This window comes from Lissotriton vulgaris, chromosome 6, assembly GCF_964263255.1.
Source record: "Lissotriton vulgaris chromosome 6, aLisVul1.2, whole genome shotgun sequence".
In the NCBI taxonomy this organism is placed as follows: Eukaryota; Metazoa; Chordata; class Amphibia; order Caudata; family Salamandridae; genus Lissotriton; species Lissotriton vulgaris.
Genome location: NC_141694.1, coordinates 12,009,684 through 12,031,031, shown reverse-complemented (window position 1 = coordinate 12,031,031; position 21,348 = coordinate 12,009,684). Strand labels below are relative to the sequence as shown.

The 21,348-nt window shown below is 49.5% G+C and overlaps 1 protein-coding gene across 1 annotated transcript in view; it reads right to left on the bottom strand.

Annotated features, from left to right (window-relative positions):
* Positions 1 to 21,348, bottom strand: part of LOC147706698 (phosphofurin acidic cluster sorting protein 2-like) — an 825,692-nt gene that overhangs the window by 111,312 nt on the left and 693,032 nt on the right. The window contains exons 17-18 of the mRNA XM_086925834.1: positions 15,659 to 15,769; positions 14,964 to 15,072 (exon numbers count right to left, since the gene is read on the bottom strand). Coding sequence (XP_086781960.1) covers positions 14,964 to 15,072; positions 15,659 to 15,769 — 220 coding nt within the window. The remainder of the gene's footprint in view (positions 1 to 14,963; positions 15,073 to 15,658; positions 15,770 to 21,348) is intronic.

The following is a 21,348-nucleotide window of genomic DNA, read 5'->3' as shown; positions in this document are numbered from 1 at the left end:
TAATCTCCGGTGGGAACACTGCTCGGGGTCAGGACTACAAGTAGCCCAAAGCAAGCCTCAGGGATCGCCAAAAAGCATATGCTGCTGCATGCCACTTAGAAAACCTATGGGTCTAACTTCTGAATCATGTATCAGGAAAGGAGCTATGGTCTCAGATTAGTAAGAGTACCAGCTCAAGGCGTCATCCAGAAGATGGTTGCCCCTGTGTTAGCAAAATAAACACCCGTGCTGGATTCCCATCAATATCATGTATGATCAATATTCTCATGTGGTCCTCCGTCCTAGGTACAGTGTCTCTAGATCATTGAGACAAGGTGGTACCATCTGTGGACACATGGTTTACACATGCCAACACAAGGAACAATCATAAGAATCTGATCAGACGGGTAGGTGCAGTGCAAAAAAAGGGAAAGTGTGTGAAAAGTTAAAATAGGATAGAGAATCTCATTCCAACTTTATTCTACCAAGACCTCTTCCTAATTAAAAACAAGGAACAGCACACAACTATACTATTGCAGTTTAACAAATATCTGCATAGGGGCCCCTATGCAGATATTTGTTAAACTGCAGTAGTATAGTGAGAATATTGATCATACATGATATTGATGGGAATCCAACACAGGTGTTTATTTTGCTAACACAGGGGCAACCATCTTCTGGATGACGCCTTGAGCTGGTACTCTTACTAATCTGAGACCATAGCTCCTTTCCTGATACATGATTCAGAAGTTAGACCCATAGGTTTTCTAGGTTGATCTGATTCTGGTATACGGGGGACACAACCTATGCTAGGTCTTTAAATATCCCTTAGGCCCTCCCCAATGTTGTGTTTATATATAGCTGCATGCCACTTGCCCGTAGGCTTTCTGCTAGACCTGGACTGAAAACACTGCACTGGCTCCCTGTTAGGGACAGGATTAGCTTTAAGGCCCTCTGTATTGCCCATCAGTCATTCTGGGAAACAGGTCCAGCAATTATTCTCCCTTTAATCACCCCGTACCTCCCTAGCAGACACCTGCGTTCAGCCAATGCATTTCTTGCTATCGTGCCCAGGGTCCAACGGACCAGAGCGGGGGGCCGTTCTTTCACCCTAAACGTGGCCAGGTTGTGGAACACGCTCCCACCACACTTAAGGTCCAATTCCGACCTAACCTCCTTCAGGAAACAACTGAAAACCTTTTTGTTCAATAAATAGGCCCTCCCCATCCTCTTGTGTTATCCGCCCAACTGTAGGAACACCTCTTAGTCACAGCGCTTGGACGCCTCCGGGCAACTATCTGCGCTCCACAAAACCCATTTTCATTTAATTTCATTTCATTCAACTGTACACGGTGCACAGAGGTTCGGGTTGCACTGTCCCCACGAGGGATGTGGGCCTCAGAATTGCTGCGGGCGCAGATCAACCTCAGAGATCTCGGGAACCCACCTCCTGTGTTGCAGAAAACTTCGGAGTCCTCAGGAGCTTCAAACCAGTCAGATGCGTTGTGGTGCCTGCTTAGCAGGGAAGTAACTCCTGTACTCCAAGGGAGATTCTTCAGTCATCCAGCGTTGTGCAGATCGTCGAAGTACTTGGTTTCTGTAGCAGAGTTTAGTCCAATTAAAATCTAAAGTCCTGTAGTCAGGGGTTCCTACTTTATACCCAAGGAAGGGGTGGGACAAACTCTGGGGACCCACGTATGGGAGGGTCAGGACAGAGGGGTAGCTACACCCATGTCCTTTGTCCAGTTTCGCAAATGGCTCCTGTAACCGGTTTAAGCTGGACAATGCACAGGGACACCAATTGTGCCCCCAGTGCAGACATAAAAGCACTCACAGAGTGCACCCACCCAGCCCCAATACACTAAAGCCTGTCTGGGAGGAGGTCACACCTCCCTGTGAAAGGAAACCTATTGTCAAGCCTTCCCTTGCTGGAGTTTCGTCAAGCAGCAGGAGGGCAGACTCGTGTCTGTGGCTGGCAGCATCCATCTTGTGACGCCAGGGCAAGAAAGCTGGTACCGGGTGTACCAGTCTTGTCATATTTCTCCCTGTTGGTGGGTGGAATAATACGTCCCACATGAGTTACTGGCGTGGAGATATGATTTCAAGGTGTTTGACACCAAACACAACATGTTTCCATGCAGCCGTTTTAACCCCTTGCGTGCTCGTGAAGGAACCATTCTGTCACGAGCCACAGTGGAGCTGTGCTGGTGACGGAATGGTTCCGTCACGGCCCGGCCGCCGTGCCTGCTCTGAGCGTTCCATTGAGCGGGTGGGGCTGTGACGGAACCATTCCGTCACAAGCACAGCCCCACCACGGCTCGTGACGGAGTGGTTCCGTCACGAGCATGGTGGCGCTACGCGGGCCCCCTCTCCCCCCTAGCGCTGCGGCAGAATTATCACCGCGGCCAAGGGGTTAAAGTTAGCATTTACCGCAAGGTTATAATGCACTTAAGAGTATATGGTTGGCTGCATCACAAACAACCCCGGAATAGAGGTTCCCGAATGCTGCAGAGGGGCTCTGCTCATGCAGGAGCACCCTCTCACATAAAACCCAGCACCCTGCCTTCAGGGTTTATAAGGCCTGCCATAGGGGTGACTGATAGGTCTATATGTGCAGGGATATGGATAGATATAGTGAACCTATATCTAAGTAAGGGGTTTAAGCACCACCTTACACAGGCTGCAGTAGCAGACTTGTGGTGTCAGTTTTAATGGTCTCCCAGGGGTGGCATAATACATGCTGCAGCCCCTGAGAGGCCTCTGGCGTACCTATGCCCTGGGTACATAGTATACCATATACTAGAGGCTTATAAGGGTACCCCACAATCCAATCTGGAGTGTACTTAAAGTACATGCAATCAATTTAGGGAGAAAGCAGATAGACTGGGGTCCTGATTAGCAGGATCCCAGTCAAACTAAGTCGAAAACCAGCAAAACACCAGGCAAAAAGTGGGGGTAACCATGCAGTCAGATTCCACCTTCCGACAATGGGCATCAGTCCTAGTGACTGCATTGAGGCTCCTCCAGAAGAACCCAGAGACAAAGGCCGGGAAAACACAGACTCCTTCAGAGGAACTTGAAGATAAAGGCCAGGGAAACACAGACCCCTTAAGAAGAACCTGGAGACAAAGGCCGGACAGCACAGGCTCCTTCAGAAGAAACTGGAGACAAAGGCCGGGACAGCACAGACTCCTTCAGAAAAACCTGGAGACAAAGGCCGGAGAAACACAGGCTCCTTCAGAGGAACCTGAAGACAAAGGCCGGGACAGCACAGACCCCTTCAGAAGAACCAGGAGACAAAGGCCGGAGAAACACAGACTCCTTCAGAAGAACCTGGAGACAAAGGCCGGAGAAACACAGACTCCTTCAGAAGAAACTGGAGACAAAGGCCGGGGAAACACAGACTCCTTCAGAAGAACCTGGAGACAAAGGCCGGGACAGCACAGACCCCTTCAGAAGAACCTGGAGACAAAGGCCGGGGAAACACAGACTCCTTCAGAAGAAACTGGAGACAAAGGCCGGGACAGCACAGACCCCTTCAGAAGAACCTGGAGACAAAGGCCGGAGAAATACAGACTCCTTCAGAAGAACCTGGAGACAAAGGCCGGAGAAACACAGACTCCTTCAGAAGAAACTGGAGACAAAGGCCGGGGAAACACAGACTCCTTCAGAAGAACCTGGAGACAAAGGCCGGGACAGCACAGACCCCTTCAGAAGAACCTGGAGACAGAGGCCGGAGAAATACAGACTCCTTCAGAAGAACCTGGAGGCAAAGGCCGGGACAGCACAGACCCCTTCAGAAGAACCTGGAGACAAAGGCCGGAGAAACACAGACTCCTTCAGAAGAACCTGGAGACAAAGGCCGGGACAGCACAGACTCCTTCAGAAAAACCTGGAGACAAAGGCCGGAGAAACACAGGCTCCTTCAGAGGAACCTGAAGACAAAGGCCGGGACAGCACAGACCCCTTCAGAAGAACCTGGAGACAAAGGCCGGAGAAATACAGACTCCTTCAGAAGAACCTGGAGACAAAGGCCGGGACAGCACATACCCCTTCAGAAGAAACTGGAGACAAAGGCCGGAGAAACACAGACTCCTTCAGAAGAACCTGGAGACAAAGGCCGGGACAGCACAGACCCCTTCAGAAGAACCTGGAGACAAAGGCCGGAGAAACACAGACTCCTTCAGAAGAACCTGGAGACAAAGGCCGGGGAAACACAGACTTCTTCAGAAGAACCTGAAGACAAAGGCCGGGACAGCACAGACCCCTTCAGACGAACCAGGAGATAAAGGCCGGAGAAACACAGACTCCTTCAGAAGAACCTGGAGACAAGGGCCGGGACAGCACAGACCCCTTCAGAAGAACCTGGAGACAAAGGCCGGAGAAACACAGACTCCTTCAGAAGAACCTGGAGACAAAGGCCGGGACAGCACAGACCCCTTCAGAAGAACCTGGAGACAAAGGCCGGAGAAACACAGACTCCTTCAGAAGAACCTGGAGACAAAGGCCGGGACAGCACAGACCCCTGCAGAAGAACCAGGAGACAAAGGCCGGGACAGCACAGACCCCTTCAGAAGAACCTGAAGACAAAGGCCGGGACAGCACAGACCCCTTCAGAAGAACCTGGAGACAAAGGCCGGAGAAACACAGACTCCTTCAGAAGAAACTGGAGACAAAGGCCGGGACAGCACAGACCCCTTCAGAAGAACCAGGAGACAAAGGCCGGAGAAACACAGACTCCTTCAGAGGAAACTGGAGACAAAGGCCGGGACAGCACAGACTCCTTCAGAAAAACCTGGAGACAAAGGCCGGGACAGCACAGACTCCTTCAGAAAAACCTGGAGACAAAGGCCGGAGAAACACAGGCTCCTTCAGAGGAACCTGAAGACAAAGGCCGGGACAGCACAGACCCCTTCAGAAGAAACTGGAGACAAAGGCCAGAGAAACACAGACTCCTTCAGAAGAACCTGGAGACAAAGGCCAGGGAAGAACAGGTTCCTCTGGAAGAAACTGGAGACAAAGAACGGGGAAACACAGACTCCTCTAGAAGAACCTGGAGACAATGGCTGGGCAAAGGGACCTGCAGTGCATTCTGGGATACTGTGAAGTTCTGGAAAGTTCTCTTAAAGGCACAGTATCCTGTTCTGAGCCACATAATGGCAGCCTATGGGGATTGTCTGTCCAGGTCTTCCTCTCTATCATTCCAGAGGGGTATTGCTGCTGAGGCAAGGGAAATCTGGACAGACTTTGCTGTTTGTGGGTTTTTGGTGGAATTTCTAGTTGAAGTACTGGACAGTGTAGCCTGGTTTTATAGGCTGCATTATCTATCTTTAATTCTCTCTCAAGTGTCTGTGCAGTTCTGCATTTTTTCGACACCTTAAGAGATTATTTTTGATTGCTCCGGGGTCCACGCGCATGGGCGGGGCTATTCACTAGATTATGACTATACACAGAGATCTATAACAACAGAAATAGCAATGGGTCGAAACGGAAAAACTGACTGTGTGTCTATAGGGTACAGCCGCGAAATCAAAGCTAGAGTATTTCGTGGTGAGAAAAATGTTCTAATCAGATTACCGACCTGTACCACCCTGCATCATTTGGAAAGTGGTTTTACCCACGGTAGATTTGGCAGGTTGTAGCCTAATCTAATGAGCATGTCCCAGAGTGAGTATGGTGTATTAAGGCATCAAGTGGTAATCTGACTAGCAGTGCTAAACGTGGTAAAAACCGAAACAAGATTGATTGACTTGTGTAAATACGTTCAGTATACAGTCCAACCAGATCCAAAAAATTGTATAAAAGCACTGGGGCATTTTGAACACGGGCAATGACACTCTGCCTTTCCCACTATTTGCGTTCAAAAGAGGACAAAACCTGAGGGACCGTCTGGTCCACACGAGACCAAAATTTGAGATCCCAAGAGCTGTAGGAACCCTATGGGACATGCCTGCTGTGACAGGTCATCATCCTTGTGGGAACTGCGCTGCTTGCCCACAAACATCTAAGACTGTGACCATCGATATCGGGACAGTTCGACCATGGCAGCAACGCAGGTTCACCAATTGCAACAGCATGAACCTCATATACTTGATCACATGTCCTTGCAATAAAAAATATGTGGGAATGGCGACCCGAAAAATTAAACTACGCATTTCTGAGCACAAAAGCTCGATACGATGCTCAAGAAAGGCGACCAGACTTACTAACCCCTTTATACAAGCACAACACCTGCCAACTGATTTACGCTGGACTGTACTTGAACAGCATCTAATTTCGTCACACATCACTGATGTCAGTGCCTTTTTATTCAAACGTGAACAGAAATGGGTCTACAGATTACGGACAGATAAGATTGGACTGAATGAGGATATCCCTTGGATGTCATTATAATTCTTGCATTCGCATGATACATTATCAGTCATGAACAGCCTTTAGCCTAGGCGGGCTCCCTGTAAAAGCAAAATGGGCCTGCTTAGTGCTTTAAAAACGGGACTAAACATCATTCACGAACTCTCTGATCTGTTGAATATTGAGCACTTTTGACAAATAAGTATGCCTCTGTCTGTATTTTGCTGCAGATAATAACTATCATATTACTGCCTGAATGACCTATACGAAAGTACATCCCTAACTGATGCACTTAATAAGTCACGAAATTCTAATTCTGTCCTTTGAGTGCAGCTAAAACCATTAGAGGTTGCACCGAACCCGCTTACATGTGTACTTATACTACTTAGCACATTTTCCGTCTTGTCAATTATTGACTGAATTCACGGTATGCGTTACTGCATCCAAGATGCACTTCCAAATTACGTAAAAACATTTTTCTAAATATGGTCCGCGCTGTTAGCCAGGGTAAACTAAATTTTGAGGGCTAGTCCCGTTGAGTACTAACCACAACTCTAATGGCGATAGCACACTCACTCATGGCGCCGGAAAAGTAGCGGCAAAACAACTCATTCCAATCGAGCCCCCCGAGGAACAAACTACAGCTCCCATGTTTCCTCGACGTCACGTACGAGGTCACGTGAGACGCCGAGTACGCAAGGGAGAGTCTGAGGCTCGATATAATGGCGGCCGCTTGACCTGTCCGGTACCTCCCCACAGACAGCCCAGAAGGACGTCTGGGGTACCGACGGACAGGTAAGCGCCGACCGGCACACGAGCATTTAGACTTTTAGACTCGTATACCCGCACTACGGCTCTCGCAACCTCAGCGTGCTTATTGAAATCCAACTTGCTTGTTTTGATGCTAATAAAAAATAGCGTGTCTCAGTGGCGTTATAAACACGATCTCCAAACAACTTAGTCCACTGTAACATATAAAGGCGGCGCCAATTATGAAAACCGAAACGAAATATCAACAGCTCTCTGTTGTTTTGTTAAATTACGGCGCTACGACCTATGTAACGCATTAGTTTATGCAAAGAATGTGCAAATTAGATATACGAACATCATTGCTCGTTACAGGAGCAGTTCGTCTGATCTAGGTGTTGCAGCTCATAAGTCCTTCCTTTAATACCTTCTCTTCTCTCTATCAGAGTGGTGCTCCGTTTTACCTGCGCTGTGGCCAGGTGAGGTGGGGCGACCATTCCCTATAAATTAGGTGAGTGAGACTTTAAATAAATTGATACTACATCATCTGAGTTACTCAAATAGAACTTAGTGAACCCTGCCCGAAATGACCAGCATGTCGAGTGGGCATTCTATTGACAAATACGATACACTATTAATTGATATGTGTATGTTTTTTCTTTCTGTGTGTCTTTCCTTGTGTTTGTCTGCTGCCTTTTGATGCCAATTGAACCACAACAACAGGCGAACTCAAGGTGATATAGTACATCTCCTTAATATCATTTTTAACTGTTTCACTTGATATTTAGCAGTAGCATAAGTCACGGTCCTGAAGAAGCAGTAGGAGACCGCTAGGCTCCGATCTCACTGCAGAAACATGTCGACCCAACATCTACCTTAGTAGTCATCTGTTTATACTACTATGCACTGTTTTTAACTTTGGGAGTGAATAGGTATCTATTAAAATTGCTTCATTCACCATTTTCACTACCCAATTTTAAGAGGTTTTCACACTATGCACTTATTATTTTACCACGTTTAGCACTGCTAGTCAGATTACCACTTGATGCCTTAATACACCATACTCACTCTGGGACATACTCATTAGATTAGGCTACAACCTGCCAAATCTACCGTGGGTAAAACCACTTTCCAAATGATGCAGGGTGGTACAGGTCGGTAATCTGATGGGAACATTTTTCTCACCACGAAATACTCTAGCTTTGATTTCGCGGCTGTACCCTATAGACACACAGTCAGTTTTTCCGTTTCAACCCATTGCTATTTCTTTTTTTTTTGAAAAACTTTATTGACAAATTGGCGTACAGGTTATTTTCAACATTGTCATTTCTCGTAACTGGTACATATTGTTTCATTACGGTTATGTTGGTGATCACGTGACAGGATAGAATGGCGTACAATGTTAATGTTCACAATGCACAGAATGAAAGAGGTACACAGAATTCCTTATCAAAGCATATAGATCAACTTTCCGGAGTTTGTTCCAGTTCGTATTTTGTTCACTTGTCGTACACTACAGTTAGTTTTCATTAACTTCTGCGTATGGAAGGAGAATGTTTTTCTTTTTCATTTTTTTTACAAAAAACCATAACAAACGTCATCACCACTGCATATAATTGTGCTCTGTCATAAAATGATGTCCTCCACTGCATAAGGCTCGTACATCGGTGCATAGTATAAAGCCAGTGCTCCCCCCACCCCCACATAACTCAGATATCCTCACATCATTTTGCCCCTCTAATCATCCTCTTCGTCTGATTCTAGTTCTTCATCCTCCGGCAATGGGTCACACGGTTCCCCCCTATATTTATTCCAAGGTGTCCACACTTTATTCCATTTACGCGGACAGGCCCGCAACATATAAACTGCCCGTTCCTTCACCATGAGGAGATCCATATTTCTGACCCAGCCCGACACTGTCGGCAATTCCGGAGCACCCCATTTTTGTGCTATGTCCCTTTTTGCCACTGTCATAGCTAATGTAGCCCATAACTGTTCATACTTGTTCAAATCAGTGGGATCCCAAATGTTTAGCAGACAGGAGTGATATTTCAAGGGCCTGGGAGATTGTTTGCATAATTTGTTTCCATACCTCTTGAAGCAACGGACAATCCCATAGTGTGTGAAGCAGGGACCCTTCCTCCCCGCAGCCCCTGAGACAGAAAGGGTGTGGCGTTTTCTGTATCCTGTGCAAAAGTGTCCTGGTATAGTAGGTGCGGTGTAGGATCTTGAGCTGTACCAGCCTAAACCGAGCTGAGATGCCCACCTCCCTCGGCGAGGCCAACGCCTCGTTCCGTTCCATTCCGTGTCGTCCATGTCCCCGAGCTCCCCGGCCCATCGCTCTCGGAGTTTCTGTGTGGGGTCCGGCAGGTTATTAACTAGTTTTTTGTATGTAAGGGAGGTTGCCTTCTGTTCCATGAAGTCAGTCAGCAGCCTGTCCTCCAGTGGAGAGGATTCCGGGAGTACTGTGCCGGGGGGGATTGCGTGCAGTAGGGCGTGTCGGATTTGCACATACCTGTAGGTTTCAGTGGGCCCCATGTCATACTGTTGTCGCAATTGTGAGAATGTGATCATTGCGTCCTTATCCCAAAGGTCACCTACAACCGAAATTCCTATTTGGTCCCATTGCGTGAATCCCTTACTGGCTCTTAAATTCCCTAGCGATTTCGTGTCCCACAACGGCGTCATTTTCGTAATTTTCCCCTGCCACCCTAGTCGGGACTGCGCTGCATGCCACAGGGACACCGTGTGCAGTGTCGGACCTATCAGTTTACGGGCCCTCGTGCGATTGTATAGTACTGCGAGCATGCCATCTGTTCCCAACTGCGACCAGTCCGCTTGGTATGCGGGGTCCCCCCGCGGGGCGTGCATCCACTGATTTATTATCTTAAGCTGGGAGGCCCAGTAATACAATTGAAGGTTAGGTAGCGCAATACCTCCCTCGTACCAGCTTTTAACTAGTTTATCGTGAGCTATACGAGCTGGGCCATTGTTCCATAGGAGTGCAGACACAAGTGCAGCGACCTGTCGGAAGTAGCGTGGGGCAACCACATAGGGGGTATTCTCCAACACGTAAAGGAATCTAGGGAGAGCCATCATTTTGTATAGGGCTGCTCTTCCAAGGAGGGTTAATGGCAGGGTGGCCCAGTACTTAACGTCTGCACGGAGACGCGTTAGAGGCGGCATCAGATTTGCGTCATAAAAGTCTGTCGCATTGGCGGTGATAATAATGCCCAGGTATTTAAATGAGCCTGTTGCCAATTGTAGGGGGCAGTCATCCCGCAGTGTCGGTTCCGGGCCCTTGAGTATGTAGACGATAGATTTGGACCAGTTAAGGGTGTAGCCAGATGCCTTCCCATGCTCGTCGCACATGGCCAGTAATGCAGGGATACCTTCGTTGGGGTCGGTCATATAGATCAGCATGTCATCTGCATACAGTGACACTTTGTCTTCCCACCCATCCTTCCACGTGAGTCCCCGAAACAGTGGTGTTGCCCTAAGCAGGATGGCCAGCGGCTCAAGCACCAGCGCAAAAAGCAGGGGCGACAGCGGGCACCCTTGTCTCGTCCCGCGACCCAATGGAAGGGGCTGTGAGATGTGACCATTCGCGACTACCTGTGCCATTGGCGACTTGTACAGCAACCGGACCCATGCTATGTATTTCGGCCCGAAGCCCATACGGGCCAGGACTGCAAACAAGTACTCCCACTCCACAAGATCAAACGCCATTTTGGCGTCTAGGGATAGGATGACTGCCTGTTCGGAGAGGAGATGTGCTCTCGCCAGGACTCCATGCACCCTCCGCAAATTCAGTGCTGTGCTCCTATGCGGCATGAAGCCTGATTGGTCTGGATGTATCAGGGAGTGCAAGTGCGCCGTCAGGCGGCTAGCCAGGAGCTTCGCAAGTATCTTTGCTTCAACATTGAGCAGGGAGATAGGTCGGTATGAGGAGCACAGTGTCGGCGGTTTGTCAGGTTTGGGGATAGCCACTATGGTGGCCGTGCGCTGATCCAGAGGGAGTGCGGCCTTAACCAGACTTTCTTTATACATATCCAGTAAGGGTTTGCTCAATAGGGGGGCTGCCATTTTATACCACTCTATGGGTATCCCATTCGGACCAAGTGCTTTGCCAGATTGCAAAGACTGTATTGCTAACTGGATTTCAGTTTCGGTCAGGTCATTGTCCAATTCCAGTTGCGCTTCTTGGGAAAGTGTGGGGACCGTGATGTGATCAAGTGAGGCTAACGCTTCCTGCTCTGTGACCGCCCTAGTCGGTGTGTAGATTTCCTGAAAATGTTGTGCTAAGGTATGTACGATTCGTTCAGGGTGCGTCAGCAGCTGGCCCTCCCGATTGTACAGCCTCTGAATGCCTCTGTCGCTACCACCCCGTCTGTCTAACCACGCCAGCATTTTTCCGGCTTTGTCCCCTACATCGTATATCCTGCTGGCAGTGCTCGCCAGGTGTCCCTTAGTCACTGTTGTGAGGTGTGCCAAGTGTTGTTGCTGTTTGAGATGGAGCGCATGCGCGGTGTCAGGGGTGGGATTTGACATGTGGGCGACATTTGCGTTGTGGAGAGCCAGTTCCAATTGAGCGAGCTCTTTTCTGGAGTCGCGTTTGTGCCCTGTGATAGTCGCTATCGCTGCGCCGCGTAAGACTGCTTTGTATGCCTCCCAAAGTATAGACGGTGAGGAGACCGTTCCTGTATTCTCTGTAAAGTAGTGCGAGGAGGCCAGTTTAAGCTTCTTCCGGACACCCGGGACCTGTAAGTAGTTGGGGTATATTGGGTATAGCCTGGCTCGTTTGCGCTACTTGGATGTGATGTGGAGGGACACGGGGGAGTGGTCAGATATACCCCTAGGTAGGATCTCCAGTTTGTCCACGGAGCCCAGCCCCACCCCCAAGAAGAAAAGATAGTCAATGCGCGAAAGACTGTTATGTGCAGATGAATAGTGCGTGTATTGTTTAGTCGTCGGGTTCATGTGGCGCCAAACATCCGTCAGGCCCAAAGCGGACAGGAAACCAGGAAGCACGGCGGCTCCTCGCTGCCGGTCTCGCAAGGGAAAGGTGTCTAGTAGCGGGTCTGGTATGGCGTTAAAGTCCCCGCCAATGATCATGTCACCCTCTGGGAGGTCTATGAGAAATTGACCCAGTGCAGGCAGTGCCGTGGAGTGTAGTGCTGGGGGAATGTATACTGACACCACTGTGAGGGATTTCCCCTCCCATTGGCCATGCAGCGCCGCAAATCTGCCCTGGTCATCTGTTTTGTGGCTATTAACCATAAAGGAGGAGTTTTTCTTGAGAAGTATCCCAGTGCCCCTGGACCCCGTGGTGAACTCTGCATGCGCTATCATGGTATATCCGCGCCTGTCAAGAGCTTTGCAGGTGGACCCAGCCAGGTGCGTCTCTTGCAACATCACCAAGTCTGGCCCGTGACGTTTGATAGTTTGGAGAACCAACCCCCTCTTAATTTTGTCCCCCAGTCCCCTGACATTCCAGGTGAGCAATTTTAAAGGGGATACCGCTGTTAGGTGCGCGTCTCCTACAGCGGGTGCGTCGCTATGTCGTCGAGCCATGTGGAGGTATGACTAGTGTGACCAAAGCGTGAAGGCGGAGCATAGCGCCTGTGGGAAGATCTGTGACAGAGAACCAGGAGTGTACGGCTTGCAGTGGGACCATGATTCGTATAGAAGCGGCGATGACTAAGAACATTATCAATTAAAACATTACAACTTCCCCCCTCCCTGCTCCCCTGCACCACGGACGAGAACCCGCCCGCAACCCCAACTTGGCAGAGTGCTTAAACCCATCCCCGTCCATCTTACTTGCTCGTGGGGTTGGTGATACCCCTACAGGCACCGGCCGGTGCCCGCCCTACTCGGCTCCAGCAGTATCAAGGTCCCAAGTGTTCACAAACATGTTGCTCCCAATGCAGAACATTCTGGTTAGCTCCTGACTGGTTGTCCAGAGTCAAGTGGGTCTCTTTCAAGATCCGAGTCCAGTGCCGTCGCACCCCCTTCGTTCGCAGGTGCACCTCATGACTGTGGCGACTGTCCTTCGTTGCGATGGTGTTGTCGATCTCTGTGTTGGCGTTGTGGTTGTCCCACCTGCCTCCATCCATCAAGCCACTCCCGAGCCACCTCCGGTGTATCGAAGAACCATGCCTTTCCCTCGGCTACTATGCGCAATTTGGCGGGGAAAAGCATGGAGTATGGCAGGCCTCTGTCCCGCAGTGTTTTTTTTAACATCCATGAAAGATTTTCTGCGTCTGGCTACCTCCGCCGTGTAGTCTGGAAAGAAGGCCAGCGTTGAGTTTTGAATTTTCACTGGCGGGGAGTTCCGTGCCGCTTGCAGGATTGCGTCTCTGTCCCTAAAATTGAAGAGTCTGGCCAGCACTGGCCGTGGGGTGGCACCCGGTTTGGCTGTACCACCAGGGACTCGGTGCGCCCTCTCAACAGAAAAGAAGTGGGATAGGCCTTTAGGTTTTAGCTGTGTCTTGATCAGCTCTTCAACATATAAGTCCATCGCAGCCTTACCCTCCGACTCCGGCAGGCCTAGGATGCGGACGTTGTTCCGTCTGGAGCGCCCTTCCTGATCGTCGAGCTTTTCCTGCAAACCCATTGCTATTTCTGTTGTTGGTAAATATAGTTGTTAGGGGTGATAGCAATGCATGGTCGGTAAACATCCCCTAGGACCCCCCTTCTCCGTTTTTGTACTTATATACACAGAGATCCCCTACTACAGAATGTCCGTTTAAGGATCCGTTTGTGGCCGAAACATGTTGGCAATTAGACTGTAATTTGATAATCCAGACAAGCTCTCTACAGCATACCCAAATTTGAGAAACCAGCTAAGTATACCACACAAGAAAGGATATCTGTGGGTTTACACTTAGGTTGTTTTCAGAATAACTGGACCCCGTTGTTGACTAGAACAGCAGTCTTATGATCTCCCTCTCATGTAAGGCTGAAATCACCAGGTTGGCATTATCCTAACAAGACGAGTCGAACTGGCTGATGGTGAAGCATGCCACAAAATAGTGGGTGAGACCTTTCCGATCAATATCTTTATATTGAGTCATGCTAACCATCATATAGCGCATACGTTGTCTTTGTGTCCCTGATAAAACACAGGGCAATGATCGCTGCCATCAGTCTGCTGGTGCACACGTGTAATGAGGTATGCGTGATGCAGGTGCCATTTGCTTTGGTATTTTATTTAGCAATCCAAGATGGCAGACACCACTGGGATCACCAAATAAAAAAAAATTAAGATTTTTTTTTTGTGTGAAATAAATTAAAAAAAAGACCGTGGGGCTGGGGAGGAGCAGGGTTGTGGGAGAAGGAGAGAGAAACAGGCGTACAAGAGAGACAACATGGGGGATGGGGAGAAGTACACAATGGAAAGTAACGTGGAGTGTGGAGGGGTGAACTGGGGAGGGGAGAACATGAAGGAGAGAGTGAAAAACACAAGTACTCTCGTGGAGGGCTTAAACAAAAATAACTTTTCCTTACAAGTGAGCAGTGGAAGGATACAAGTAAAGAGGCTAAGCTCCAGGGGAGGGATCACTGGAATCCCGGTACTATAAGGTGTCTCTCCAGTGCACTTCCTGAAGAGTATTATTAGTACTGAATAGGTGACCAGCAGTAACAGTAGTAGGAGATACCCTTACAGCTGAGGCATTACTAGTACTGAATGTGTCATCTGCGTTTCTGTACCATGAGGCACCTCCGCAGCACACAACGAAATGTGGCAAAGATCACGTCTCAATGTCGATCTGTTGAGAGCATCACTGGCAGCCCAGAGCTTACTGTTTCATGAAGATTATGCTTGGTGCAAAGAAGAAGGGAGCGGCGAGATGGAGGAGGGACCAGGAACTGGCTCATACCTTTTCTGCTTGTAGGTCAGCATTGCTTCAGAGATGGGCAGCTGGTGAGACACACTGGCTCCCGCGATATACTCCGCAATTCGTCCTGGGATATCCAAGCTGTCTACTGCTGGAAGAGAAAAGGTATCGCAGAGACGTAAGGCAGGATAGACAAGAAGCAAAGCAACAATGAGAAAAGCGGTAGTAGGGCAAGCAAGGGCAACACACTCCAACACTTCGAATAACAAATGGCGAAGCCCACAATTCCTGATGCAGGATAGGAGTATTGCTAAACCTTCAAAACATCCCTCCCGCTCTTTGAAGTGACACTGGAGCACATTACACTGCACTATGTCTGGTGTCTCTGCCGACAACGAGAACAGGAAGTCTGAGGACCACCAGATCTCACGAGGACCTACAAGTCTCACTTGACAAACAGGGGAGATACTTGCTCCCTGCTTTCCTTCCCTCCTCAGGTGTCAGGTGTCCATACTCTAACGAAACAAGACACATATGTATACACAGCCCTTTTAAAAATGTCAGCGATCAAAGTTTAACTAAAAAATCAAGGGAGTGAAGCGATAAAAGCCAAATTTATACCTGGCTGTGGCACTAACCGGACAGGCCGAAGAGTCAGACTGGGGCGGACAATGGGAAGACGACCAGCTGGAATCAGAAATGGTGACCACTGTCTACCTCATACTCTCCCCACTCACCTGAAGCAGGAGGTTCAGTCCGACAGAACAGGTCCCGCCAGGCTGAGTCCATAAACAGAGAGCTGAATTTGTTATCCACTGAAGCGAGGTACTTGGCTACTGGGTGTGAACCTACAGAAAGAGGGGGAAAAATATACTGTTTTCCTGGCAGATAACCATCCAAATTCACTCTCAGGAAAAGGAGTCAAAGAAATGGGGATTGAGAAAGAGAAGAGCAGGAGATAATGCAAAGAAAAGGCAGCTGAGGTTAGAAGAAAGATACATTCACCCTAGTGCAATGGAGATCACTTACAAACCGATCCCAGAGTGGACAAACAGATGCCCTAAGAATAATCTGGGACTGGAAACAAGAGGCCGGACACACTCAGACTGAGATCCTTCCTGGACCCTTCCCAATCCGGTTTTCGCAGCAACCACAGCACCGAGACCGCCCTCATCGCCGCCACTGACGACATCAGGATCCTGATGGACAAAGGAGATACAGCCGCCCTCATCCTCCTGGACCAATCAGCAGCCTTTGACACGGTCTGCCACCGCACCCTATCAGCATGCCTCCATGACGCCGGAATTCAAGAGAAGGCCATGGCCTGGACCACATCCTTCCTCTCCGGCAGAACCCAGAGTGCCTGCCTACCACCCTTCCGCTCGAAAACCACCGAGATCTGCGGCGTCCCACAGGGATCCTCCCTCAGCCCGACGCTGTTCAATATCTACATGGCACCGCTCGCCCACGTCGCACGACAACATAACCTCAACATCATCTCCTACGCCGATGACACCGAGCTGATCATATCCCTCACCAAAGACCCCCACACCGCCAAAGCCAACCTCCACAGAGGAATAAAGGCCGTAGCTGACTGGATGAAGGACAGCAGACTGAAGCTGAACTCAGACAAGACGGAGGTCCTCATTCTCTGCCCCACCCCCTCAGCCTGGGACGATTCCTGGTGGCCCACATTGCTAGGCTCAGCCCCGGAACCCACCGACCACGCACGCAACCTTAGGGTCATCCTCGACTCCACCCTCTCCATGACCAGGCAAGTCAACGACGTCTCCGTGTCCTGCTTAAACACCCTCCGTATGCTCCTCATGATCTTCAAGTGGATCCCTCCCGACATGAGAAAAACCATCACCCAGGCCCTCATCACCAGCAGACTCGACTACGGGAACGCCCTCTACTCAGGAACAACAACCAAGCTCCTGAGACAACTACAACAAATCCAGAAATCCTCGGCACGACTGATCCTCGATGTCCCCCGACGCAGCCACATCACACCCCACCTGAGAGGCCTGCATTGGCTCCCCGTCAACAAGAGGATCCCCTTCAAGCTCCTCATCCACGCACACAAAGCCCTACACAACGCCGGACCAGCTTACCTCAATGACCGACTCAGCTGCCACACCCCCACCCGAAGCCTCCGCTCAGCCAACCTCGCCCTCGCCACAGTTTCCTGTATCCGGAAAACCACAGCTGGCGGCAGATCCTTCTCCTACCTCCCCGCCAAGACCTGGAACGCTCTCCCTACCAGCCTACGACAGACTCAGGACCTGCTGGCCTTCAGAAGACTTCTCAAGACCTGGCTCTTTGATCAGTAGCGGCCCCCCCCCCCTAGCGCTTGAGACCCTCACGGGTATGTATCGCGCTTTAGAAATGCAGTGATTGATTGATTGATTGATTGATTGATTCCTGGACCTCATAGGACAGATGTTAAAAAGATGACATCCAACCAAAGGCAGCAGCAAACAGATTTATTGTGGCAGCACAGCATCCACAGACTGAGCGTCCGAGCCTACAGAGTCCACATCCTAAAGAGTGCCAAAGTCCAACAGAAACAATCTATTGAGCTATGTACAGGATAATTACCACTCTATATCCATCACTAGAGCCTCTCAGATACAAATGAGAAGGGGAGACATATGGAGACTAGCCTCTCACAAGGCTGCAGACTACAGACACAAGACTTCCCGACTGAAGGTCTGCTCAGGTTATCATCTCTTTGCCGCCTGACACCAACGCCTGGAGTACTCTACATAAACTTCCCCTCCAGGGTTTACTCCATCACACCACTTGGCACCCCCCCACAGCAGTGCATTAGCTGTGGGTAGACGTGCTGTGCCATTCCATCTCAGAGAAGCTTAACTGAGGCTTCAGGGGCAGAAAGGCCCACATGCTGGACTACAACACCTGTGAGGCCACAAGTCATTGGCCCAAAAATCCAATTGAACACTTCTACTTGGGTTTCTGGTGACACATGAAGGGCACACAGTGTAAGCTCTGGTAGGAACAGCCCTAAGGCTGAAGCCTGTCTGGGACTAGGAGGAACGGGATTGCTCGTCCGTGTCCTAACAAACTTCATCCCTTATGATCAGGAGACGCCTCAGAATCCTACTCACTGCCATCATAAGTCTTTCAGTGGAAGACTCCTGACTGCACAGGATGGTTTAACTGAGAGCTGTACACTCTCAGACTCATGCCTCTGGAACAAAGACACTGTAAGGAGCTGAGAAGTGCCCGACGCTGTGAACACTACAGGAACAGATAACTTCCAGATCCTGTGAACACTTGAGCAGCAGAGAAGTACCTGACCTTGGGAACACTACAGGAACAGAGCCCTTCCTGGCCCTGTGAACAATAGAGCAGCAGAGAAGTTGCTAACCTTGTGAACACTACAGGAACAGAGTACTCCTTGTCCTGCAAACACTAGATTAGCAGATAAGTAGCTAACCTTGTGAACACTACAGGAACAGAGTAGTTCCAGAACCTGTGAACACTACGGGAACAGAGTACTTCCTGGCCCTGTGAACACTACAGCAGCAGAAAATTAGCTAACCTTGTGAACACTACAGAAACAGAGTACTTGTATTTGTATTTGTATTTGTATTTGTATTTATTTTACTTGTAAAGCGCTAACATTCATCCTGAAAGGACATCACGGCGCTGAGAAAGAATTGCAAGTGACTAGACGACAGCAGTAATTGGAAATTATTGATCTGGCCTGGGAAAAAGGAATGTTTTTAGTTGTTTCCTAAATGAAAGGAAGCAGTCAGTAGTTCTGAGTTTAGGAGGTAACTCGTTCCACTTTGTTGCGGCAATGTGAGAGAAGGCCCTCTCTCCCATCCTGACAGTCCGAGCTCGGGTGATAGATGCTCTTCCTGAGGTCATAGATTGTAGGTTTCTAGAGGGTTTATGGAATCTAATCCTGTCATGTAGGATGATGGGGCCTGTATCGTGAAGTACTTTGTGAGAAATACACAACAGTTTAAAAGTGGCTCGCTGTCTCATTGGGAGCCAGTGGAGCTCACGCATGCATTTTTTTGCTGAGTCGTATTTCCTTTTATTACAGATGGCTTTGGCAGCGGCATTCTGAACCAACTGCAATTTGGAAAATAGGTAGTCTGACATTCCCACAAACAGTGAATTACCGTAGCGAACTTCCTGGCCATGTGAAGACTATAGGAGCAGAGAAGTACCTGATCTTGGGAACACAACAGGAACAGAGTACTTCCTGGCCCTGTGAACACTCTAGGAACAGAGTACTTCCTGGCCCAGTGAACACTACAGGAGCAGAGACGTATCTGACCTTCAGAACATTACAGGAACAGAGCACTTCCTGGCTCTGTGAACACAACAGGAGCAGAGAAGTACCTGACCTTGGGAACACTACAGGAACAGAGAGCTTCCTGGATCTGTGAACACAACAGCAGCAGAGAAGTACCTGACCTTGGGAACACTACAGGAACAGAGAGCTTCCTGGCCCTGTGAACACTGCAGGAGCAAAGGAGTGCCTGCCAACGGCTGCTGGGTCCACACACCCTGTGAACACCACAGGAGCAGGGGCGGACCTGACCTTGTGAACAATACAGGAACAGAGTACTTCCTGGCCCTGTGACCACCATGGGAACAGAGTACTTCCTGGCCCTGTGAACACTACAGGAACAGAGGAGGACCTGATTATTGCTGCCCCGGATACACATCCTGTGAACACTACAGGAGCTGAGAAGTATCTGACTTTGTGAACACTACAGAAGCATGACAGTACCTGTCCATGTGAACACTAAGGGAACAGAGCCCTTCCTGGCCCTGTGAAGAGTACAGGAGCAGGAAGTACTGGCCTTGTGAACACTCTAGGAACAGAGTACTTCCTTGCCCTGTGAACACAACAGGAGCAGAGAAGTACTGACCTTGTGTACACTACAAGAACAGAGTAATTCCTGGCCCTGTGAACACTACAGGAGCAGAGAAGTATCTGACCTTCAAAACATTACAGGAACATAGTACTTCCTGGCTCTGCGCTAAGGCAAAATACCACTTCATTCAACCATTCATAAGTGGTGCCCAGTGCCAGAGAGGGCAGCAGTGTCTCCCCAGAGGGACCCGGCACGGTGCATGAGACAGTAATGCACAGTGGGAGGGCTACTGTGTCTACCCAGAAGGATCTGGCACTTTCAGAAGGCAGTGGTGCACAGTGCCAGGCAGGGTAGCAGTGTCTACCCAGAAGGAACTGGCACTGTGCAGGAGACACAGTGCCAGGGAGAGCAGCAGTGTCTCCCCAGAAGGATCTGGCACTTTCAGGAGGCAGTGGTGCACAGTGCCAGGCAGGGTAGCAGTGTCTACCCACGTAGTGCGGGCACTTTCTACAGACATAGCCTAGAATAGCAGCTCCCATGTGCAGGGCCTGGCTGATCTCACACTGGACTATGCATTATGCTGTGAAAGTCTCATTCTCCTCTCCCAGCTCCTTCAAACACCAGAGAAAGTACACACACTGAATACAGAGACAACAGGGAAACATGGAACAGAGAGCAAACAAAGCACCATAACAGGGACACGCTGGCACCTTCAAATTCTCTTGGTATCTCTTTTCCTTTATCTCTCTCTTCCTCACTCACTCACTCACTCCCTGTCTGTCTCTCTTTCCTTTTCTCTATTTCTCCCTCTATCTCAATTCCTGTCTCTTTCCTTATCTTCATATCTCCCTCTCTCTTCTCTCTTCCTTTATCTCTTTTGTTCAACCTCTCTTCCTGTCTCTTTTTTCCCAGTTTATCCCTCTGTTTCTCTCCCTGTCTCCTTCTCCCTCTCCCAGCCTCTCTTTCTTTCTATCGCTCTATCTTCCAGTGTCTCGTTTTAGGTCTCACCTGCGACAGCGCATATGCTGTCGCTCGAAAGACATTTTGTTAGCTTAGAGTGGGTGTCGAGCTCACCCATTGCTTACCATTGGTTGACTTCACCGTCACTCTTATTCGCTTGCATCTGGTTTACCACTTGGAGTCTTCACATCCTCTTCTTCTGCTTGACCCACCCCAGGAGAATGGCCAAAGTACTTGTGTTATGCCCCTGCTCGCGTTTTGGGTGTTACTTTTTTCTTTTTGTTGATGTGCTCTGTGAGAGTGCATGTGTCTTTGTGTTGCTTGCCCCCATGTGTCTCCTACATGCCATGCTTCTTTCCGGTTGCTTGCTCTCGCCTGCCGTTCATGTTGTTGCTTGCCCTCTACCGCCCTCTGTGTTGGGACTTATCTCATCCGTTTGTCTGAGTAGTTGTTGCTTCCCCCTCCTCCCTACTCCTTACTGTCTGTGTTGTTGCTTGTCCCCTCCTACCAACATCCTGTTGAGTGACCCCTTCTCGCCCTGCATGCTGTGGCTTGTCTCCTCCCGCTGTCTGTGTAGTTATTGCTTCCCCCTCCTCCCTACC